General features: G+C 40.5%; 1 protein-coding gene across 4 annotated transcripts in view; it reads right to left on the bottom strand.

Annotated features, from left to right (window-relative positions):
• The window catches only part of LOC144030456 (disco-interacting protein 2 homolog A-like), a 72,175-nt gene extending 45,980 nt beyond the window's left edge, over window positions 1-26,195 (bottom strand). For all 4 annotated transcript variants that reach the window (XM_077536779.1, XM_077536780.1, XM_077536781.1 and 1 more), the window contains exon 1: window positions 25,671-26,195. In XM_077536779.1, coding sequence (XP_077392905.1) covers window positions 25,671-25,791 — 121 coding nt within the window. In that variant the 5' untranslated portion in view covers window positions 25,792-26,195. The remainder of the gene's footprint in view (window positions 1-25,670) is intronic.
• Between the last annotated feature and the right edge of the window lie 181 nt (window positions 26,196-26,376).

Below are 26,376 nucleotides of genomic sequence, written 5' to 3'. Positions count from 1 at the left end.
ACACGCCCCAATGAGTCCAACACACCTTCTACCATCTCAAAGCCGAATGGTAAGCAAAGCTGCAGTGAGATTTGCTGGATACAAAGTTTGGTGTTTGCTAGCGGGATTAGCTCTTGATAAGTAACACATAATTGACTGCGCAATTGAGTTTTTGACAAATTTGTCCCAAAATCAGCTGTATAGTGCCTTTGAGAAACTTCATTAAACAAATTCATTTCTGAGAAAATGAACATTGAAGTATTCCATTCATATGCCACATTACAGCTGTAAAGTGTGTTTAAGGATGGAATTGATGAATGTATTTTAAGTACTTAAAGTTTGACAAAGAGTTTTGACTGAAAAATAAATTGCCACTATGTCTTTTTAATAACCACATCACCCACTAGCATATAACCTCCCTAGGTGAATGGGGACCATCCAATTTTTCTAGTATGAATGATTGCTCATTTGAAAGTCTTCAGTGCGGCACTTTCACTCTCTTTGGGACACTAACAGTAATCATCTTCTGCACCTGTTGCAATTGGGTAAGGTGGTTGATTGTGGTCTCCAGGCCAAGTAACGTGACTCAACACCAACTTGGGATGTGTTTAACAAGACCTGAGATGGCTGCTACACCCATGAAACTGACATTTATTACTAAAATAATGCTAAAATAGTCGTTCTAGCCTGCATTTCTAGTGGTACCTCCAACAAAAGGTGAGCTCAGTCAGATGTCAGCAACTCGAGGTAATGGAGAGCAAAAGTACGATGATAAGCACAAAACAGGAAATGGAATTTTCAGGGACATAAGAAACGGTCTGGCTACTCTGTACAATATGAGAAATATAATTACGTATCAACTACATAAAAAAATGTATAACTAATACTGCAACAACTGCTACAGCAATATAGCCCCTCTTAATAAAAGCTGGTCACTGTGACTGATATTCATTCACAAATACAACGAAATTTAAAGGACATGATCGCTAGATTTGGCATCAGAAATACATCTCAAGCAGCAGTACTGACCGTTTTGTCTTTCTGCTTCCTAAGTAGCGGGATATTAATAAGGCTCAGCTCTCACAAATCGCTTAACAAAAGGTCAAGCAATTAAAATTATTTCAAGTTAAATTATTCACAGGCTTGTGAAACGACTCCATCAACATCCTTCAGTTGGACAGACTCAGATAAGTCATCTGTTATTTCTAACCGAAAGAAATACAACACTCTACTAGTCAATATGAGGCTGGCATTTGGAATCACTTGCAAACTGCACAATCCCCAGAATATATTACCGCAATAGAGATTTGAATTTGCATCTCAAGCCAATTTCTCACTGATGTTATTACTGAGTAAAAGTCAGAAAGTCCTGGTTAATTATACATTTACTCATCTCATGTCATCTCCTACTAAATAAATGATGCCAAATTGCTGTATTTCTTACTTGGATTAATGTCTCTGAATTGTATACATATTCCACTTTCCAATGCATATTGCCTGCCAGGTCGCCCCTTTTTGGGTAAGCTTGGTTTTCACTCAGTAGCAGTAATGAGAATCTGCAGACAGGCTGAAAAAACAACAACAATAGAGGAGAAAGACTGTCTCGTGAACAAACCAAACTAATTTTCAAAAGTCCTCTATTTTGGTCGTAGAACTATGCATTCCCCCCTTTTTTGGGTGTGTTGCTTATGATCATGTGACGCATGAATAGGGCATAGAAAGAGTCCTAGCAGAGAAATCTGATAATGGAAGCATGTATGGCAAAATCTACTATAGAATCCCAACTGAGGGAGGAGATAAACAATCCAGTCCTTACATAGCTTTTCTGTGTTGCCTGCCTTTTGCATAGTTTGCTATTTCTGGCAGATCGTTTTCAAGAATTTCTTCAGAAGTAGGAGGCTCCCCTAAAAATAGGATGGATGAAGATGACAAAACTACAACAACAAAAAAAATATAGACATTCTTAGATTATAGCCTCTGAGATTTGATCTTCTTCACCCCAACCAAACAGGGCAGAGCATGCATTCTACAATGTATGACCTCAACTATTTGAAAAAAAAAAAAAAAAAAGAGGGCTTTTTACTTTTTCCACTCTTATTTTTGTGAGATAAGGCACAGAGTACTTCCACACGGCTCTGCATTCCCCCTCAGGGTACCTGGCATTGGCGTGGAACCTGACTATGGCAGCATGGGGGAAGACGGCGAGCCTTTGAAGTGCAGTGAGATGGGATGGTGGGGGGAGATGAAGGACGAGAGCAGGAAACAGGGTGCAGAAAGCTCGCTAGAGGTGAGATATATTGATTGAGCAATGGGAAACAGGACAGACAATACAAATAAAGGAAGAGATCTGAGACAGGAAAAAGAGGGCGAGGCAATGCACTTTGAAGTAAATCAGCCTGCCTGCATGTGATGTCTGCAAAGGGTTAAGAAGGGAGGACGGGACGATGAATCTTAGAATGGCTGCAGATGGCTTCTTAGCCATTATAAACCGTGAATCCTCTAAGATTGAATACAATCTTCTGGTTAACTAGATTTGTCAACTTTGTGCAGAGTAGACTGTACAGGGATGTATGTAACACACAGGCAAGGTAACGTCAGGCACACGTAAACTGTGTGTACTAGGGGTGTGAATTGCCTAGTACCTGACGATTCGATTCGTATCACGATTCACAGGTCACGATTCGATTCGATACCGATTAATCCCGATACGAATTTATAAGTCGATTGTTGCGATTTTTTTCATTCAAATTTAGAAAATACTAATCAGTAAGCTTGTAGAGTGTAAGATTTATATGAAAATGTATTATTTATTTATCTGAAATTTCAGTCTTATAGAGGTTGTAATCTGTTTCATGTTTGAACAGCATTAAAATAAAATATTAAGGCTTAATGTTCCGTTCATATAACATTCTTCCATGCTCAAGGTGTGAATCCTAACCCGAAGTCAGACGTTTTGTTGAATATTTTTCCATTAAAAATGGAAGTTTAAAAATCGATTCACACACACACACACACAAAAAAAAAAAAAAAAAGGCAATGATGATAAGACGTTGAATCGGTAAGACTACCGAATGAACAATTTTGAGCTCTTAAAAAAAATTTAAAAAAATTATTTTTTTTAATCGATTCGAGAATCACGGGATGTAGTATCGCGATATATCGCCGAATCGATTTTTTTTTAACACCCCTAGTGTGTACCATATTTGGTACTGTGCTTTTAACATATATGCGGTAAAAATGAATGGTAATCATCAAATTGCTCCTCTTTACCACAATTACCATCTGTGGTGGTATCACAAACCGGAAGGTTTGGCGCACAAGTGCATCTTTTGATACGTATTATACCTCACATTTAGGTGCCAATTGTGTACATTTTCTGGTTATGTTTATGTACAAATATAATGACAATTATACTATTTTGAACATTATATAAACTATACCACTAAAACTTGACAATCCATAGTAAGGCCACATCCTGTTTCTTTTGCGTTCTTGGGGTAGCTTTCCTTAAACAACCGTGGTAATAGACTCTCCTGGTTCATTTAACACAGACAATTGTGACAAATTGAGGAAAAAAAAAAAGTTCCTTGTGGATAGTTATCTATGCGTCATCATCACAAAGCTCCAATAGAAACAACTTTCAGGAAATAGCACCGGAGACCTGAGAGAGCTGTTCATGCACAACAAGTGCAACATGATCACATGATCACCTGTTATAGAAATGATCTGAATGAATGAGAACATGCACAAACAGGATCACATATTTTTACACAAAGGAAAACTGATTCCACTTAAGGGGTCACAGAAAATAATTGTGACTTTTAACTGCATGATTTTATACTAGAAGAGATCTGTTAGTTATCTTTCCCTCACACTCGTACACTTGCTTACAGTTGCCACTCAGCTTCCTGCTCTATTGTGTGGAGCGCTGGCTGCAAGTACAGGAAGTGGCCTTTTTGTTTCCCCTTTGTCTTTCCTGTTAAGGTAGGAAGGAATGTGTGGAGATACGAGGGGGGGTTGGGGGGTCACATACACACAGTGTTAGTGAGTTATTTACATGTTTAACGTGCACATGCTAAAGTCTAAGGTCGCATTGGAAAAAGACGGCTTGATTCAGTGAAGGGCTGCAATCTAATCCAGTGGGATTTAGAACAGCCCAAAAGTAGTACAATCCTGAGTTCAGCCGAAAACATGCCAACATTCAGATCTCAGAATCTCTCGGTTAGAATCTTACTTCGGCCTTTCCATGTGGAGTTCAGATATTCCCCTAGTGTTTTCTCCAAGTACTTTGGCACATTCCCAAATTTGAAAAACATGCTTGTTAGGTTCATTGAAGACTCAGTCTACTTGTCCATGTATGCACTTTTTTTTGCCAAGGTGTAAGCACAACACACCTGTTGGTGCAAAAAAAATTTAACTGCATGGACTATTGGAACATTCAGCTGTATTATAGTTATTATGGCCTGACCTCCTTGAAGCCTGGTACGCTGCGCAGATGAGCAATTCAACACCCCTGTTCACTATTCGAGGAAATACAATATCCATATAAAGCAGGCAAGCTGCAAGCACTCATGCAAAACATTGAGTTTAATCTGTTGTGACTCCTGGCTGTTCACCCATCCATTTATATCAGTTATCCTTGTAGATTCACATAGGAGCTGGAGCTTATTCCAACTGATTTTGAGTGACAGGTGAGGTACACCCTGTCTTGGTCACCAGCCAATTGAAGGGCGCATGCAAACAAACAATCATTCGTGCTCACATTCACAATTTAAAAAGTTATTCAATGAACCTAACATACATGTTTCTGTAAAGCGCGGGGAAAACACCCAAACTACACTGTAAAGCTGGAGCTGAGATTCAATCCCCCCCCAACCTCAGAACTGTGAGGCGGATGTGCTAACCACTTGTGCACCATGCAGTCCCTAGTAGTTCAGTTGATTCAATTTCAAGATTCATCAGAGCTGAATTATAAACAACGGGCAGATTCTCATTTTATGTCAGGCCAGGTCAGCCAGCCGCTCAGTATTGATTCATGTACACACTAACCATTCGTCCACCCATCGACTTTGTCACACACAGCTGATAGCCTACAGAAGATGTTGCTAGTTCATTACAATAATGAAAGATATTCAATTCAGCAAGCGAAATAAATATTTATGAAAACAGTTGTAGTGGCATTTTTTAACTAGAAGGAGCACAGTCAGCACACCCACAAAGACAAGTTCGACCAGACAGACAGGTTTCTCGTCAAGAAGATGACGGAAAGAATAAAGGAGGCGGGGAGATGCCGGAGCTGAAAAGATTGATTTGTCTAAGAGTATAATGAATTCTTTGAAGTGGAAAGTTGTCAAATGTCAGTGCGTTTCAAAAGATTATCAAACCAGGACACAACCAAATATTATACGTCATGATCTTTAAGGCCACATGTTGTGTTTGTCTTTCACCGGTTGCCTTTGTTGATAAATTGAGCTTTTATGCTTCTATTAAGTACAATTAAGTTTTTTATACAAAACAAGTTCAGCAAAACAAAGGTGGGTCAAATTGACCCAAGTAGCATGTTTTAATTAAATAAATAAATAATTACAAAGTGATTTTTAAGCCAGTAGTTTTAAGTATGTAGTTTCTCACGTTTATTTATTTATTTATTTATTTTCTATTTTAGCAAATACCCTCTCACAGTTATAATGTACTTAGAAACAAATTTCTGAATTCATATTACAGGGTCAAGCGGTGTCATGAAACAGGTTGTGTTGGACCTTAAAGTCATTCCATGGAACATATCAATGAAATTCCAGGTTTAAACTCAACAAAAATGAATTTTAGCCAACTGAAGATTAGTATTTGAATACCACCTAAAAGACGTACTCTGTCTCTTGGAAATAGTTGAATCAAGCAAAACAAACAATGCCGATCCTCCATTCGAAGGCTTTATGCAGTAATCACTTCAATCTCATTGGAAAACAGCGCGTGTGTGTTGGTGCAGGTGTGTACCTGGTCAACGAACATGTTTGACCCGTGGCAGAGCATGAGAAAGACAAGTATCTGCGGATTACCATGGGAAAGACAGCTGAGGTCCTGACTTCTTGCCACCTCAGCTGTTTCATGGACCTTTAATGGAGTGTGACAATAACTAATAACCAGCACATTGTAGTAGGGGCACCGCAGGTCAAGTGTCACTGACTGAAAAGAGGAGGAGGGAAGAATGTGTGTGATCGAGGAAGGAAAGGCGCCACTGCAGTACGAATGCAATGATAGCTATTGGACTTACAAATGCGCTGATATAAAAACGGAGACAGCTCGCTGGTTGCAGAGCATCTATATGCTTTGTTTATGAGCCCTGCGAGGCCAATCCCCGCCTACATGATGGATGTGGAAAACAAACAGATCTATTGCCTTCCCCTCATCACTCCCTCTCTTCCTTATGCTTATCTTAACCCTCCATTGGCCTTATTTTCCTCACGCCCTGTTAAAGGATTCTCGTTTCCATCTCATTCTTGAATATTCTTGTGCAGCACCAAAGCCAAACGAAAAGTTGAAGTAATGGGAATAATCAACGAATGCTAGTTTTAATGCTTCCTGAAAGGTTTTCTTGCGGGAGGGTGAATTCTATGGGCTATGCAGTTTATTAGTGATGAAAGATTAATCTATACACATTCATGGCAAAGAGGAAAACCAGTGTGGTGCAGTGTGCAACTTGCGAAAACTTTTGCGACCCTTGTGATTAAGAGCTACCGTAAATAAATCTGACTTGTCTTATTCATGTTGGCCAAGGAGATCCTCATGCACGTTCAAGCCAATGAATTGATCATTCCAAATTCTGCATGGAATTAATTGATTTAACTTGAAGCCAATTGGGGCAAGACAGTGCTAGAGAGCACATTATGTGGTTGCCAAGTAGAGGTTCGATCCTATACTCAACGCATTTGTTTTTGCTCCCATTTTTTATTAAATGAACTCAAAGAAAGATCTAAAACTTTTTCCACATACACAATATCAACATTTCTCTCAAATATTGCCCACAAACCAGTTTAAATCTGTGATAGTGAGCACTTCTCCTTTGCCGAGATAATCCATCCCATATCAAGATGCTAATTAGACACCTTGATTAGTGCACAGGTGTGCCTTAGACTGCCCACAATAAAAGGCCACTCTGAAAGGTGCAGTTTTTTGTTTTTGGTTTTTGTTTTTTTGCGGTTTTGCCCACCCCTGATTGCACAAACACCCTGCTTCAGCATACGTGTTCCATACAGGAAACAGCTGTCCCGGTAGTTGTTGTTTTCAATGTGTTTCAAACGTGTATGTGTCACATCTGCCCTGAGCTGATGGATTGGCTTTTGCAGGTCATGTGATCCACAGGAAGAAAGGGAACGGTTTGCCCAAGGTTTGTGCGTTTGTTGTGGGCTGTGTGTTTTCCATGCAGTGCGTGCACAGCTGCTGCCCTCGTGGCTCGGGTAGGCGCAGTCACAACAACATGCAACATTTACAAGGCGGCCATTGGTGTTTTTAAATCCAAACTATTCCATTCTGGGTTCCTCTGCGCAAAGGAGTGGTTAGAAAAGGAATAGCTTGCCTATTTCTCAATTGCCGCCTGTCACTCAAGTCAACAACTGCTCCAAAACACACATCATGCGAAAACCTTCACAAATGCAAAGCGAGTTCATGGCTAGAAATATAAAGTGTACACACTGAGGTCAGCATATTGCATGACTTCAGTGCAATGAGCATCAAACTATCAACTTCAGGCAGGTGTTTTGCTTTTCTTTTGGCTTTTTACCACATTCACTCCCAATATTTTAGGTGGAAATGTGCTTTGTATGCTAAATTCAGACCTTACAGACCCAGTTAAAGCAAAAACTCAGTTTAACGAGCATCAAAGGATTAAGACTGGGCTTTGCTTTTTCGGGACTTATTCCAAATAATTTTACAGGAAAACTTAAGAAGAATATAAACCAGAAGTTAGAGTCCAACAAAGCAGTAAGACTCTAATGCAACAGGTTTGAGAATTGTCTGTACAGTTGATAAAGGTTTGTTGATGGCGAAAGGCACAAGGGAAATGTGAAAAACTATGTGAAAAACTGATCCACTGTATTTGAAGAAACCACTTCCCCTTCTTAATTCACACAAGCACACACGCACACACGCACGCACGCACGTACAGTATCTCAGTCCTGTACGGGAGGAGGCCTGTTTCTCTAAAACCCTAAACCAAGCAGGCAAGCATAGACTCTAGATAACAATGTAGGTTGTGTTTGTTTTATGAACCTGCAAAGCTGGTTGTGTGTTTGTTCTAGAGCACCCGTATCTCCCCTCAACGAGCAAAGTGGGAGCACTTGATCGCTGTGGACTCAACGCTCCCTTCGTGGAAGACTACGTACTGCGTTCCCACATATACTGGACATGCATGCATAGTGGGTTTCACTTTTGTTCACAATGTAAGTAATACCAAAGCAGATATGAGTGCCCTAATCTCAATAACAAAGACAGACTGAACATACAGTATTTTCTATCTAATACATAACCCCTAATCCACCCTGATTCTCTAGATTATACATAACCTAAATACAATGCATCTTACTTTACAAATCCCTTTCAAACACGAGTTGCTGGCACTCAGTTGGTATTATCTCCTTCCCAATACATCGTTAATGTGTGATGATAACAAGGCTATCGCCTGAAAAGGATTACTATTGTCAACATGCACTCTTGTGTGTGGCACCTCTATTTTCAGTACTCTTCATTGTTGTATCCATCATCCCAGTCTAGCTTTTTCAATAGTAAGTATTTTATTTATCGTCACTGGGGTCATGGCTGAGATGAAACCTACTCCGGCTGGCTTGGGTTGAGAGGCAGGCTACACCCTGGACTGGTCGCCAGCCAATCACAGGGCACATATAGATGTTCCAGACATGATCATGTTCATCCAGTGCCAAATCACAAGCTCCTTTCACACAGCAACGGTACAGAAGGGCAAATTAAGTTGAACCTGCATTTTCCACCTTGGTAAGTAGTATCCACGCCATAACAGAGTTGGGATGACACCCAGGTGCAAGGAAATTCCGTAATCCTTGGGCAGTGGTGTGAAATTTAACGCCTGTGAAAAAGACCAATGCTCAAGCTGGGATAGTATTTGAAAACTGGTAAATGGCCAGCAACGGTATTTGCAAGTGGAGAACTATTGTAGTGCCATTCATTGCACACAACAGGAAATGTGAATGGAACAGGACCGACTGTACAGAAGGCAGGAAGAGCGACAGGGGTGCGGTGTGACGATAGAAGGAAAAGAGTTGAGGGAAGCAAGGACCACTAAGACACAATGCTAACACAACAAACACTTTCAGTTTGCATCTGCATTGCAAACACCCATTTAGGCATAAAATACATTGAAAAATAAAACAAATATTTCCTTGTATGGTGACTGCGCACGATGTTACTCATAGTTTATTTTAAAAAAATAAAATAAAAAAATTTAAAAAAAAGCTCATCTGGTGGCCAAATTGTTGGCTGCTGGACAGGAGGCTTGTCGAGGTCAGAGACATGTTAGATGACATCAGGGTAAAAGAAGGCTGGAGATCTGCCATGTTTGACTACACACACTATAGAGAAGGAACACTGTTTTCTTTCTTGTCATCCCTTTTACTGTAAATTAGGCTTAGTTCCAGGTGTCCAGAACAGAGGTTTGCTTTTGTTCAAACTTTTAGACATAAACCTCTTTGTAGTTAATGTTACAATATCAAAATTTAAAAAAGTAAACATACATAAAATAAGATTGGTTAGGTCCAGCTCGTCATAGTACAGTGCAGAACTGTGATCTCTGTTGTGGCGTTTCCAGGGCGGGTATAAAGGCAGAAGAATCCAACTCATGACATTCTTGTTGATGCATGATCTCCGAAATTTGCCAAAATCTGGTATGCTAATGAAAGGCAATGAAGATGAAAGGCTAGCAGTCTTGTGGTAGGTACTCTACGGACTATATATGGTGGGTCCTCGGTTTAGGATGGTCACAACATACGGGGTTTTGAGGTTATGAACATAATGGGGCACAAATAACTAGTTTTGACATCTGCATCAGAAATACATCGTCAGGCAGTACAGCTTATTTCATATTTACGACAGCCGAGTGTTTTTCAGACAAATATTAACTGTAAATATTACTTTACCACAATGTTACTGTAGGTTAGTGATATACTATGATTTACTGATTTAGGTACACATTCAGAAGAAGAGGCAGTACATTAAAATAATGTCACAAGAACATAATTATCAGAAACAACATCTGTCACAGAAGTGACAGCATTTTCCACCAGTGCTTTTTATACAAAACCCAGCAAAACGCGATATTGGCACAAATGTGTGGACTTTCACAAACATTCTACAATCAGAAAATTAGAAGAGTGATGCCAGTGCGAGCATCTGGTGTGATGTATAAATAGATTGCTTTCAGTATAACAGCAGAACAAGTGAGTGTCGTGTGTCAAACTTCACACCCCTATCCTGGCATTGTGGTATTCACGTACACACAAGTGTCGTCTCACGTCTTTAGCAGCTTTGACACAACTTAAAATGGCAGAAAAGTGCCAGCTTTTACAGGGTGAAAGGGACTGTCACTGTATATTTCCATACAGTTGATCCTAATGATAACATTGTTCCATTAATCTTTCCCCTCAAAGTTAATCATGGGCTCATCTGCTTCATACATAAACTGCTAATGGATATCATTAAGCTAGCCTGCCTGTAAGGTGAGACCTTGAGGACCTTTGGTTCATTGGTAGTATTGCAAAAGCTACAGACGTTCATCCCTGGAAGATGATGCATCCCCAGTGGCCTCGAGTTCACCTACTAAGAGAGCGCATCAGGCTTAGAGGTATAAATGTGTGGGCGACCCATAAAAGGTCATCCTTAGGCCAGAGTCTCATTTGAAGCTTGTGGCCCCTGACTGAGGTTAAATAGGCCTGCAGCTCTGTTCGGGTCACATCTGACCTTAGCACGTGAATGTAGGCAACAAGCCACAAAGTGTACATCTGAAGCCAAGCTAACACGGATGTGCATGTATGTGGCATAGGAGATCGATAAAGCCACAGCATATAGAAACATCACCTGCAAATGTACCTAATGAAGGGGTCTCAGACTATGTACAGTACAAATATAATCCAGTTGGAGTGAGGTTGCCAACAAAAAACTATACTACCGTTCATATGACCTCTTTTTCTGAGTTTGGATGTGAAATCCAGTGAAGTCAACACCAGAATTTGAAGTTCATAAAAAAACCAAGTGCAGAAAAAAGAAGAGCAAAAATCTTATTTTAAAATATGTGCAAATAGCCACATAACAATAATCACATCACCATCTCGAACGGGTCCCTCATCCAGTAGTCGGAAATGGCAGCCTGCAAAGTGCCAAGGTTTGACCGTTCAGTAGTGGAGTGACACTTCCTCCTGCAGCCGGTCTGATAATGCTGTTTACTGTACCATGGTTAACTCTCAGCAATCTCCACCTACAGCATGACTTGAGTGATTCGCCAACTCTTCTCCAAGCAAGAAGTATATCAACACCACGGAGCGACTTGGGCAGTATTCTGTCAGACATCACATGAGAGAGGAACTACTGATTTGTCAATGTGCCATATATTGAAGGAAACACTTTTGACTGTTTAGATGGGAAATCAGAACTGGGATAAAACCATTCTAATGTCTTTATAAACAAATGGCTTGAATGAGTAAACCTGGTTTAGAATCTCTAATGTTGACAAGATTAAAAATAACTTCACGAACTGAACTATCATATGAATCCAGCAGGGGTTCTCATTCATTTTAGAAGTGACGTGATTTATAGCCTGCCAGCATTGTTTGGTGATCAACTTTCCCCTGTCTTGTCACCTTTCGTACTGTACCTGAGCTGACACTGAGATTTTACCAGGCCTATCCCATAGCAGTCATTGCCTGAAGGCCGCTTCTCTCCTATGAAGCTAAGTTGACAATGAAATTTAGAATTGCGGCCTGTTTACATTACAAACACCAATTATAAAAGGGAATGTTGCATACAAATATTTACTGTATTTATGACTTCACTGCTGTGTTATATGTGGCCACCTCCTTCTAATGTTCAAATACAGTTGTATCAAAATCTCAAGTTCTAAGAAACTACAAACGTAAAGTAACATTAGCTTTAGCTTAATTTGAGGAAAACACAACATGCAAAAAAGTATTGCATCAACAGATATTACGGAGATTGTGAAAATTTAATCAGTACCATGACATTGCATGCACCCTATTTATTCATTTTTTATATACAATCTAAAAAATGTGGGCCTTAATTATAGGCTCAGATTTGAGGTAAACAAAGGTAGGTTTTGGCCGACTGTATAAGAAACGGCGCTCAAGTACAATATCTGCAACGCAAAGCCAAGCAGGAATGTTCCTCCAGGGCAGCCAACATTTCCTGCAGCTCAATAACTCTTGATGGAGTACCTCACAGCCTCGGGACCTGTATGAGCACTTACGCTGTTGTGAGGAGTTATTACAACATGCAAATACACAAGTCATAGCTGTCAAACGGACAATAACCTGCCAGAAGCACGTCTGCAGAAACCTCTCGAGATATTCAAAGCTCCACAATGATTATCATTTGAATAATAATGTGTATGAGTCGACAAACATTCACAGGCATTTTCCCAAACTGACAATTGCAAGTGTAGACACAGTCACACTGCCTTTGGACTAGATATTTGCAGGGGACCAAACATCAACAGAGAAAAACAATGCCACCTATCAATGCAACGGCAAACTAATTTGCTACAATTAGCAAACGCATCTTAACTTGGAAGACTCTTATGAATGTTTCACACGTTTACAAAAACACTTGTAGATTATTATTGGTACTGTACATGTGAACCTATAAAGTCAAACAGTTGCGAAAACTGAAGCCCAAAATCTTCTAATCTTCCAAAGTATCACATCTCTGTCCTAGTTACTACATACAGTATGTCGATAATAATAATAATTTTTCAAAGAACAACAAATTATACATGTAGCCTACAATATGTTCATTGTCAAAGAGTCACATCTCACCTTTATGTGAAGAGAAACGCCTCCCGAGCGCATATGTTCATTGTTCAGCATCCATCATCAAAGTTTAAAATGAGTAAACAAATTTTTGCTTCAACATCATACAGTGTAATTGCATGTCAGTTATGTATTAAATCAGAATGGTACTCAGCTGAGTATAAATCTTCAGCAAGGCCACAAAACCCTCATTTGAATCTACTCCAGTCATGCTGCAATCAGAACATCTTGCATGGTAGAAGTAATAAATATTGGAAAATGTGAGAATATCCCTTTTGATGGTCAATGCAGTCTAATTTCAAAAATAACTTCCGGTCAGCCTTGGAATAGACATGACCAGTTTTTCCCAACATGTGAGCCAAGGCATCCTTTTCACATTACAATAATCTCACAGCACAGCACAGCACAAACCACAAACAGTATGAATACTGAAATAATGATGATCTCATCTCAATTTCCAAACAAATGGACTCTGGGCTTGGTCAGTTGAAATATATCAAAGTTGATATACTTGCAGTCAACTATAACTTATTCACGTACATATAACAGATGGATACACAGCTTTTATCTTGACCATCTAATGGAAGTTTTATTTTGCTTGTCACTATACATCGCTGACAGAGACAGATGGAAAAAAGATATTTGTGATGAAAACCGGCAATAATTATCTGATGAATTATTGATTTCCTTGTTTTATTCCATGTGGTTGATTTGTACTGCACTGCTGCAAATTGCCCCCTGCGGACAATAAAGATCATCTTTGATGAAATTGGATATTTTCTTTCAGCACCCCTTATGATCGATCTCTCATGGCCTATTCGTGTGCCACGGCACCCTGGTTGGGAATTACCACTAGACCTACCACCGTTCTCTAAAAGGAAAAAGGCTGAAAATGTGATCAACTGGTCAGTTCCTGGGACAACACGAGTTCTGCTTTTGCACTTATTCTGTCACTTGTGAGTCGGGGGCCAAAGCCACAGTTTCAATTCAATTAACAGGCTTGAACCAGGAAGGAGTTTGGTGTTTGCGTGTTTGTGCATGGTTAGTCAGTGTATATGATCACACGGACTCATATGTGCAACCGACTAGTGCCAAAGAACACAAAGTTGAGTAAAATATCCCAGATAATGGTTTCAGCAGACAGAGGATGCTATGCACTACATGCACAAAAGAAAAGGCATAACGATAATGAAGTAATTCATCAGGGGTAGGGTTTGACTTCCTGAATCCTAAGCTTTCATTTTATCAAGGCATTTTGGACATTTCATTTTGCACTACTTCAGCTCACCATACTGTCTAAAATGGTCAATCACAATTTATCTGGGGATGATAGTTGCTCTTAGAATTGCCTACTAGTGTTAGTGTATTGAAAAAAAAAAAACCACATTTATCTCATGTTAACTGAACAGAAACTGGACCTGCTCAACCAATAAATGGCGTCCTCTGTTTTGAGTTCCATCCCTAGGGCGGAAACTTAACCTCCATTTCTACACAAGTCAGGCAATGTTATAGTCTACCAAAAAAAACACAAACAGTAAAACAATCCAATGGGGGAAAAAAATCAGTTAGCACAGCTTTAACTAAACGTGCCTTCATATGCTGTGCAACCACTTCACAAGGTAGCAAAGTGTGTGCTGTAATCTGGGAACATTGTGCGTTCATGCCATCTTAAACAGAAGACTCCCCCAGTACTAACAGATCTGATTATTTGCAAAACAGCCTTGTGATCACATCTGACAATTTGGGAGTTGTCTCTTGTCTGAGCTGCTAGGGAATATCATCAAAAGATAAACAACTCTAATAATCATGATTGGTTTAGATTTCATGAAACGAATGTGGAAAACACATGGCGCATGCTTTCCTTATGACTGAACATCAAAATGTTGGTTGAATATTTGAGGCCACCCCTAGGGAAACGGACACTGCAAAGAGTGGACAAGGGATTCAACAGCTGAACTTAAAGCCAAGCAATGGCTCACAAACATGTTACGGGAACGCGGCCATGGATATCAACCGCAAGCGAGTGAGAGCTGGCACATCTATGTCAAGAATGTTGGCAGACGGAACATGGAGGTGTTGTCGCGCGTGTTTGTTTTAGATGACATGAGTCATGACCCTTTCACATTGTGTCATGGATCTTCACAGAGAGTGCTCAAGATTCCATAGTTTAAGAACAGCTTTGGCCAGAATTCCAGAAGATGTTTATTTTTCTAACATCTCTTAATTTAAGATGCGGTATGTCAACTGCCGGGCCTGACCGAAGGTTCAATAATTCGATTTTTTTTTTTTTTTTTTTTTACTTATGTATGGTCAACACGATGGACATCCCAACACCAGGCTTTGGGACTGTCACGTTCACCAAAACAGCCAATCATGCATTGTTTTAGGAAAGGAGGACTTAAAAAAAAAAAATTGAACATGAATACATTGTTTTGTCTCTCTCTACGCAGCCTGTATTAAGTTTACGTTCTGTTCGGGCATGTGTAGTTCATTAGAGATTATCACTGTCTGGATAACCCACGTCATCTTTGCCACATGGCTATGACCTCATCATGTATTAAGAGGACCAAGCAGGCAAGCAGTGTTTGTTATCATTCATACATTTGATGCCATTTTAGGAAAAGTTCACCTGTTGTCAGATTCAAAAGTCTTGACAACTACTTACCTCTCTCTGAACTTCTTATCAGTAAAACATGTGTTCTGCTTCAAGCGCCAGAGAAAACATACTTGAACAGGGATTTGGAAAGACTGAGCATTCATAGTATGAGCCAGGAGAAGGCTTGAGGAAACCTCTTTCTCAGCTCGAAACGATACTAGGTGTATCATGTATTGAGTTGATCATAACTCGGACAGTGAAACAACTACGATCTTTCCAAAACATGCTACTAAAATGTGAAACAAAATAAAATAAATCTGGCAGGCTGTAAATAAGGAATAAGGGGAAAACCCTCAAGGCTTATTGCACAGAAACAACGGTAGATAAGTGCAGTGCAGGTTGATGTTTAACCAGGAAGATGGACTGTTGACTGTGATAGATATTTAATGGCAGTTGTGTATATTGTATGGTAGAGTTTATTACAAACTGCTGCACTTCTTTTTGACACGTGCTTTTATTACAATGACTACAACTAACCAACAACTTGTGAATATAAAACCGAGCAGACCCTATTCCCCTAATGTACATTTTAATCAGGATTATGTTTTAACTTACATTGTACAAAGACATGCTGAATCTCAGCTCTTAATGTCATTATTCAATGATGATCATTAAGATTTGTATTGGTTGTACAGAATTTATTGTTGTTAAACCACATTTATCATGCCATTAATTCAGTCTGAACTTATTTACTGTCTAACTTTGGGGAAGTTGACATCGACAAAGACGTTATGGGACAACTCCTCGAGATATTCGCCTCAATGCAAAACCTATATGGATAAAGCAGTTCAAGGCATTCAAAGAGACTGCCAAATCTCATGAATAATAGTGAAAACAAGTCAATAAGTGAGTCATCCACATATAAATAAATGCCTCACTGAAATATATACCTGCCTTTTGCCCCTCAGGAAAAAAAAAATGGCTTTCAACTGCAATTACCATCATTAAATCATCTAGTGCTCAGGCCAATCAAACTAACCAAAACAGCAGCACCTACAGAGGCCCAAACATATACAGTCTGTTGTAAAAGCCTTTTGTGGGGTATTAAAAATAATGCAGACTAAATAAACTCCTCTCACCCACCATTTGCAGAAATATGGCAGTCAATTGTTCCATTTCCCTCGAGTGATTCAAGTGAACTTAGTCAAATGTCTATCCTTCGGAGTTGAGGAGGCAATACTTCGATTAGCCACCCATCACTCTTCAGCACATCCAAGACTACCTTAATATATTAATACAACACTGTCTTGAAATTAACATTATCAACCAGCTAAAGTTAGCGTCTCTAGTGTACAATCGGTGAAATAACTACTATAGCTTTCACATAGCAGAGACGTAGCTATTCATTTAATTAATGAGAAATAAATGCTTTAACTGTTCAGGCCTACTACATTTTGATTTTATTTTGAACTATTTATAAATAATACATTTTAGTGCTATCATTGCAATAGCATGATACTGCCAACTTTTTGTTCAAGCTGTCCGGTCATACCCACCCATGCCTAGTCCCAATATTTTTGTACACTTATAAGGTAAATTGCAATTTTTCTCAGCGATGTGACTTGCCTTGACGTGCAGCATGCTACAAAAAGCCTCTGGAGACAAGGAGGAGAGCTCAGATAAACACCCTTTTCCATTGCACAAATTTAAGTTTAATCTCTTTAAAAGGGCCAACAATCGCACACACACAAAAAAGAAAAGAAAATCCATTCTTTCCCTCCCACATTCTACTGGGAGACCTAAGGCGATGAGGTAAGGGGGAGTGGAATAACTTGGCCGCAACTTGTTCTTATAAAATACTGGGCTGGCCTAATTTTAACTATTTGCCTGTGCGTGCCGTGTGCCGCTGTGCCTTCCAGCAGCGCTTGGGGTTTGGAAGCCCCTTTCCTCACGCTTTAGTTGACAGGTCCAATCACATTCCACACATTTTTTTGGCTCTGTTTGTTTTCCACCACGGGTGCTCACAATACGGCCCCCGCTGCACTCAAGAGGCCTTCGCTTGTCTTTGATCAGCACGACACACCTGAGTAACCTAGACATAGCATCAATGAGGAACACCGAAAATGTTTTTGTGGTGTGGGATTCTAAATCAACCAAACTTTGGTACTGTGGAAGTAATCACGCATGATAACTCAGAACTAACAAGACCTCAACAATTTGCACATCTAAAGGTTTAGTTCCACCAGTGATTTTTTTCTCTCAATTTAAATGTTTATTTCAACAGATAATCCATCTCATTACTCAAATCAATTTTAAAAGGGTTAGGTAGTAACAGCCTAATATACACCCGTGTGTGCTCAAACAAGCTGACCTGAAGAGAGGTTCCACTTATCTTTTCTTGAGATATTTTCTATGCAACTGAAATCCTTCATAGCGGCAGGTATGCAAACACGCAATTTCTGACAAAAACAAAAACAAAAAAGTGCTCATGTGGCTTTTTCAGTCCCTGGTGACCACACAGCTTGAGGTCAGGGTTCTGACATGCTACGCACACCGACCCTTGTCGCGGTTGCCTGTTAAAGGTCCACAGAGGCTAATTAAGTGTTGTTGGCACTGGCCAGTGACAATCACACGAGCTCTCTGGAACTAATTACAAAACAATGAAGCTTTTAATTAAATATTGATAACCTGCTAGTTTGCTCGCAGTCAAAAGGGATTCCAGTCCGGATCCATCACCTCTTCTGTCAGGCAATATTAAACAATGCTTTATATAACCCATTAAAAGTCTCAGATATTAACCCTTAATTCATAAAGGACTAACAAGTGAAAGAAATAGATCATGTAAGGTAAGTAGAGCACACATTGTCGGTGTGGTGGATCTCTACACACGAGCCTGCGATTCATAAAACCTCACCAAGTGTGAAAGGCAATATGGTTATGTTGTGACATCAGCTCTGCAGGATGACATTGTCTGTCGATGAATGCAGAAATATGAGATGTGAACATGGTGTACAGAATCAATGTGACAGTTTTTCACCTTCAGAGGAAGTTTCAAATCCGGGAAGGCAACCCTGTGTAAAGGTATTCCACAAAGCCTAGACCAAAGTGTGAGGCGTGACTGGGGCTCAGTATCGGCAAGCACTCAAAAAAAGTGACTTTTAAGGTGCAAAAAAAAAAAAAAAAAGATTCATCCGGACTAGGGCTGGGTTAAAAAAAAATACATAAATAAAATACACTAATCAGGACATCCTCGCAATTACCTCCCATGTCCCTTTCCGAAAGAAAAAAATTATACATGTCACACCAGACGCTGGCATCAGGCAATTAATTATCCGGTTGTGTAAAAGCAATCAGTAACAGGAGCAGAGAAAGACCAGATTGAGTTTTGCTGCTGATGGAGAGGGTGGAGGGTGCTACCTTGACACCGTCCAATTTCCATGCTACTCTCAACCAGATGGACACAGGGAGGGGTCAGGGATCAAAGACGTGGACTCAGCTGTGTAACGGGACGGCAGGGAGTTAGCAGGGGCCAAACAGAAAGCCGCGGCGGTGAGGAAAAATGAGCATCACAGCGCATTCTGATTTTGACGTCCTTGATGAGGGCTAAAGTGATCTGTTCAGTCAGCATCTCTCACAGCAAGGACACACGCAGTGTCATCACTGGCAACAGACCAAGCACAGTACCTGGCAGGCACGTCAACTAAAAATACGACAAAGCTGATAAGTTGCTGCACATTTTCTCTGTTTTTAAAGCATCCCACGTGGAGCGTGACTAAAAACCTGCTGGTTGCTGGAAAGCTCGTGCCTGTGTGGCAGGAAGGACAGGATGGTGGCCTGGCTGGAGACTGGCAACCGCTTTCTACTGTTCTGTGATTAAAGGTGCATGTCAGTACTTTTGTAAGAGGATGCTGCGATTCACATTAGTCGACTCGCATGCCTTAAAACGTGAACACAGTTCCAGAAAACAAAAATACTCTGTATTACCACATTACAAAGGATAGGCAGTTTCCTCAGAGTACCTACAGAAGTGATGCAACTTAAATTTGAGCAGAGGTCCTGTTGATTCAGACTCAAATGACTTTGTGGTCTCAAGAAAAACATGACAATCAATGAAATTTCTACAAATGCCGACTCATGCACAATCCTAAAGTCTTTTTTTGAACCACGACGACGCGTCAGGCATCGTGGACTTTTGCATAGCAAACAGCCCACTCACTCACCATTGTTTACCTTCAGCAACATCTCATTAAAAAATAGAATCACAGTCGGTCGAGAGTGAACTCGTCAGCCAGAACTGAAATTATATACACTTCAGAATAATAGCAGTGTGTCAAGCTCAAAATACTTATCACATCTTTTATTTCCATACAAGCCAAAGCATTGGGAACTGTGCACAGACTATTCCAATTTAAAACAAATTTGATGTGAAGTGTTCCCAGTACATTTGCAAGTATGAAAATTGACCTTTTTTTCTTTTTTCTTTTTTTAAAACGCACTGCGTTTATTCGGAGCACAACTTTGCCCCGATGATTACTAGCTCTGTTCCCAAATTCTGCATAGATGCATTAACTGCTCCGGGGTAAAAAAAAAAAAAATTATCATAAAAATATCATGACACTAACAGTTGAAACTGAATTACTGACGCTGCACCTGCACAACTGATCAAAAGCTGTTTGATTAATAGAAAACAACACAAGAGTGACAGAAGACTAGAAATATGTATAAATCTGAGAAGCATGAACAAAAAAACATGTCATCCACTCATGTGGAGTACAAAAATAAAAGCATAAGAATGCAGCCCAAGAATTTGACGTTCTGCTCTGCTCAGAGGCACACCCTTGAAAAATGCATGCGTCTCCAGTAACATTCACCACTGTTACAGACACAATGGCATCTGCCAACTGGACTTCAAGGCAGCAAAAGTTGAACACTCACTCCGGGGTTCAACATTATTTTCCTCTTGGATCCTTTTTATGTTATCCTGCTAACCAGAAGCAGCGAAAATCATAAATCTTTTATGCTGTCAAAATTCGGGATGAATGTTCTTGAAGCGCATTCACCAAATGCCTGATTTGGCTCACCAATATAGGCTGAATTCGCAAAGTTTATAGAGGTGGGAATCTTGGGGCACCTCACGATTCGATTGCGATTACGATTCAGAGGCTACGATTCGATTATAAAACGATTATTGATTCCCCCCCCCCAGGCAGCAGAAAAAAACCAATGTATTTTGGTGCTTTTAATGTTTCGTACATTAGTTACAAAAATAGTACAAAAGTCCTCTCAGGCCTACATAAACTACTATTTCAGTATCAAGTTAACAGTTCAAAACAGTAAATAAAATACTCAAGTCCTCATTCTGTAACAACAGCTTTTAAGTATATTCAGTCTTCAACAGAATAAAACAGCATTGAGCAAAAATATATTATTTTTATCCACTCAAAAGTGCACTGAGGTATAAATGAAAGACAATGTGAACTACTACTTCAATACAAATGCCTAAAAAAAAAAAAAGTGCTTTCCTGCTTTTTAAGTTGTGTAAAGATGAACATGTAAACATTAAAGTTTCTCAGAGGTACCAAAAAAAAAACAACCTCAAGTGCTTTTCTGCTTTTTAACTTGTGTAAACATGAACGTGTAAACATTAATGGGATCGTTCGGCTTTTTTAACATGAATCTCAATTTGATCCTCACCTCCCGTGTGTGCGATCAGCACTGACTTCGGCGTTGGACGAGAGGAAAATAGTCCACCAAGCTGGCTGGGGTCTCGGAAATAAAGCGTTTTTCTTCTAAAAAGTTTTTGTTTTCAAAAGCGTGATACATTTCCACCACAATACTCTTTTCTGAATAAAGTCAGACGCCATTACCGCCAGCCACTACTTTTCTGTTCGTTCGTTCGTATCACTGCGCGGCGCCCTGTAGAACGCTAACCGACGCACTGCAGCCAGCTAGCTGATACTTCCGCCTCAAGTTGTTTGCCTTTCGGAGCAGGTCTGATCCCACGAAGAGGTGGGTTGGTCAGCTCAGCCATGCTTGTTGTTGTTTTGAATCTCGGTCCGTCCCAAAAAGCGTCCCGAAGACCGCGCGCGCTACTGCGTTTCAGTTCCGCGTACTTTTCGCTCGGGTCACTTTAGTTTCGCTTCCCTTGGCATATTTATATAATCGGAATTTGGACGTTTGTGAATCGTTCTCGATTGTTCCACGGCCGAATCGTGAATAATCTAAGAATCGGAAATTTTGCACACCTCTAAAAGTTTATACGTCATGACTTATGAGGGGAAAGTGGTCTCAAAAAGGGAATGTGCTGTACGGCCTCGCCCTCCATTGAGTGGGCATTCAAAGCTGTAGTACTGCCCACCAATGACATACAGCCATAGCTAACCTAATCCTTCACATTCGGTAAAGTGTCGCTATAAATGCATGCAAAGTTCATACTTTGTTGGACATTTAGTGTGGGCATTCTTTTTCATGCTGCGTTATTTCACTGGTGCGACTTCAGAGTGACTTATAGGCCAAAAAATACAGTCGTTACCATTCTTGATCCTTGTGATAGTTTAATGAACATGTCTCAGCCATTATATGAGGACACCTGAGAAGAACTGTTTCAGATTGTGGAGACAAAAAAAAAAATAAAAAAAAAAGCAAGCATCATTTGTCTTCCTTGAGATAGACTCGATAAGGTCAAAACTTCACTTCCATCTGGATTGGGTCATCTCTACTGGACCGAGCAAATATGACACAATTTTTTTATGAATAGTTCATTGACCTCTCAAAAAGTACACAACTTCTCATTGTACTCTTACAAAGTCACACATCTTCCCAACACTGAAAACAAGCTACAACTGTTATACCAACAGCAAAAACCTCTGCAAATATTTGCCACATAGAAGCAGGCAAAGAAACAAACTGATCAGTCAGCATGGTGTTTGCCGACCTTCCTGTGGAGGGAAAAAAAAAAATGACATAAAAAAATAGTTTGTGATCAGAGGGTGCGGCGAACTAACAGAAGAAGGGAAGAAACCATTTGAGGAATGAGCGAGGGAGAGACTATGAATTTTCCCAGCAGACAAGACAAACCCTCCTCCTCCATCCCTGCAGGAGATAATGGGGTTCATCTGTCTTCTTGCCCTGCTTTCCACCCCATTTTTGGACCACTCATCCACATCAGCTGAGAGGTAACACACCCTATCCTCACGAGTGTGGCGTGTATGCGTGTAGTATTTGGGTTGGGAGGGTTCTGTTCTGGGAAAACCAACAACAAAAGGATTTGGTCATTTTGGTGACGGCCAACCAAAACTACAATATAAATAATCTTGGATTTATGAACTGTACCTCACAGGTTACGCCTATACAAACAAGAGCATATTTGCCTTTCTTATTTATTTATTTTTTTCAAAATTCAAAACACTTCATGCGTTTCACTACCGTCTGTAAAACGTGTTTGACAAAATAACACAAGGATCAACATATGTAGTGCACTTTGCACAACTTATTTCTTGTCTTGCTGAATTCAGCATTTGTCTATGAGAAAAACTCGTCTAATGCAGCTGAGTTACTGTATCAACCACACCATATAGTCTGGTTTTCACGACTATACTAATACTAGAGGTGTGCTCAAAAAATCGATACGGCAACATATCGTTGCGGGCCTCATTACAATACACGTATCGATACGCAGGCGTCAGAATCGATATTGCTCGTTAACTTTAAATAGGCAGTTAACGTTTGCCTTTGCAGCAAGCATTGTACCTAAAAAATAAAAACCAGCAGCGTCTATGAAGTTAATTGCCTTCAATTAATGCAAAAACAGTGATTGGACAATGTGTCTTGCTAAGAAAAATAACGTAAAAATGTTTGGTATGCAAAACATAATGGCTAGCCTGCTAGCTCACTTCAGCTATATCATGTTAACTATGCCTGAATTTCTACCACATCTGTTTTTTTTTTTTAATTAAGTTACAAATTTGAATTCAGTCACCCTCTGAAGCTATTTCCCTTCATATATTCAAAATACGGCGGTAAAAAAAATAAGGCTAAACTTACCATGCAAGCTCCACTCACCCAGTTTATAAATTGAAAGGAATGTGTGCTGGTCTACGTAGGCCATTAAAATGTTCGATATTTTCCATCTGTCCCTTAAATACCAATCAGATACACAATAGACGTCATCTTGCCTGTAAAAACTCAACCAACAAGAGAAAAATGACATTAAATGCCTGACACTGTATTTCATAACCCCATTGAGGGTGCTCAGATTGTTTATTTCACACATCGGCAGGTCTCGGCTGCTGACGCCGAAATATTATCGAGCTAAGCTGCCGGATCGTTTCAGCCCCGCCGCTCTGCTGCTGGACTGCTTAGGAAAACATACGAGGCACATTCATTCCGGCACATGAATAATAAAGCGCTCCTGCGCTTTTACAAAGGTTAGCTGCACATACTCAGGCATACTAAACAGATGTGACAGTACAAATCAAAAGGTCCCTTTGAGAGGAGCTCATTGACAAGGGCTGGAAATCAACGAGCTGCTTTCCGGCAAGGCTCTGTCTATTCTACGCGACTGTGATGCGTGGAGGCCGCAGAGGTGGGGAGCGGAGGACCACGGAACCGTAGTGAGAGGAGAACGGGCAGAAAGCAGAGGGAAGTGCTGCTATCAAAGCTCGAGCAGGGCAGGATGTGTCACGCCGAGAGCAGGAAGAGGAAACTGGACAGATATAGATTTGCTAGACACTCATCTGTTCCATTAGTGACCTCGTGGCAGCTCTTGTTGTACATTTCATTAAGGGTTAACTTGAATTTACAATTCTAAATATTAACATTACTTTAAAAAAGCCTTTAAAATTACAGTGTACTTGGATTGTTTGTATGCCAATATCAAATATGAGGTTTGTGTTTGGGATTCCTCAGGACTTAGTTGGTATTAGTCGTTCTATGCTGTTCGGCACTGCCTCTGGTGGTCAGCAGAGACAAAATGGAACTTTTGTTATCTGCCCATTTCTGAAAATATGGGGGTAAGTAAGAGGTGGTAAGATTTGTTTGAAATACTTTAAAGGACATTCATTTCAAAGCCATTGTGACAATACAAAGACTAAAGACCACCTTTATCTTTGTTGCTTTTAAGTTAGATGCCGTCTGTCCGAGTCAGACCCACATGGACAGACGTTGCATGATTGTGTACGCCCCAAATCACCACATACCAGCAGCATGCATGGGCGTGGAGACCCACTTGTTCCACTGACTGCCAAAAAAACTTTATAACAACGGTCACACATAAGGGGCAGTCCGTAACAGTGATTCCCAACCACTTTAGGCATCTACCTAAGACAGCAACATAGTGATGATAAGAATAAATAAAATACTCTTTCACAAGACCTGCCTATCAAGCGTTATACACTGTTTGTGATATTTTTGTTTGGTGACATGTGCCACTGCCTTTTTATGATGTAAATTACATGTGCCTTAGCTAAATAAAGGTTGGGAAACACTCAAGTGTCCCAAAATGTCAAGAAACCCACACCAGCTTTGGGAACTGTCGTGGTATTTCTTACACCAGTGACTGTCAAAAACAGTATGGCGTTTGAACTGGCAACATTTTATTTAATTGGTGTTAACACAAGTATACTTATTTCCTAGGGATGTATCTTTGTTCATCTGACTATACCAGTGACTGGCAGAACAAATGCCCTGTGGGCTGAAGTAAACATTTCTGTTGTTTGTGTGCCATGAGCTTTTTAGAAAGTAAAATGTGATGGGGAAGAAACTCGATGTGATGGCAAGATCATCAGGTGTGAGAAATTGGTCCAATATCTTTATGTAACACAGATAATGTAGCCTAATGTTTGTTCATCAATCTATGCCAGTGACGTATGCGCAGCATAATTAAATGACTTCCTAAATGATGGCCTGTGTATCCACAGTTGGTGACATTTTTGTCTGGTGGTGCACTTTGAGCTTTTTCTAATGTCAATTGTTTTCCTTACAGTCAGTGTGCCAACATGACGAGAAATGAAACAATATGACAGTGTTGGGGTTACCTTCGGACAGCTCCAACTCCAGTTCGGCCAACTTGGCTCGGACCTCCGCCGGTAGGGTCATAGCGACAGCCGGCGTGGGCTCCAGAGTCACGGTCAGCAGTCCGGCCGATCTTTCGGCCATTCCCGGTCCAAAAAGACACAAATGTATCCACGGGACTGCTTTCTAATGCGGTGCAAAATGGGCCAAGATCCTCCGGGAAAATGCGGTTTCGGTCACCGGTGCGGTGAGAAAACTGGGTGCGTCTCGAAGTAACAGCGGACAGATGTGGAGGAAATCTCCGGCGACGTCATGACATGGCACCGCTAGCCGTGACGCTAGCACCCATGCGGCGGCTATGTGCTGCCTGTTCGAGTGGTAACAGTGTCGGGTGGTGGTCGGGAGGCTGCTGTCTTTCCCCCCCCCGCGGCGCCACCGGCTCCGTCCCACGTTAACGGCTGCCTGACTTCAACTGTGGCGAGAACTCATTCAACTCAACGGTCGGCTCGCCTACCGCGCAGCCGCCCTTGGATCTTAGCAACAGGGAGCACCTGCTTCAACCGGGTGGGACGTCACTGCCCCCTACATGGCATCTGTAGGAACTGCAGAAACAACCTGTCTTGGAACTCCATAAAACCAAGTGTATTTTTAGATTCTAATCTAATCTAAAAAAAATATATAATAATAAATGTATTTTTTTTAAAAACAACAACGCGATTTTATGCATGG

This window comes from Festucalex cinctus, chromosome 11, assembly GCF_051991245.1.
Source record: "Festucalex cinctus isolate MCC-2025b chromosome 11, RoL_Fcin_1.0, whole genome shotgun sequence".
Classification (NCBI taxonomy): domain Eukaryota; kingdom Metazoa; phylum Chordata; class Actinopteri; order Syngnathiformes; family Syngnathidae; genus Festucalex; species Festucalex cinctus.
This window is presented reverse-complemented; position numbering and strand designations above follow the sequence as displayed.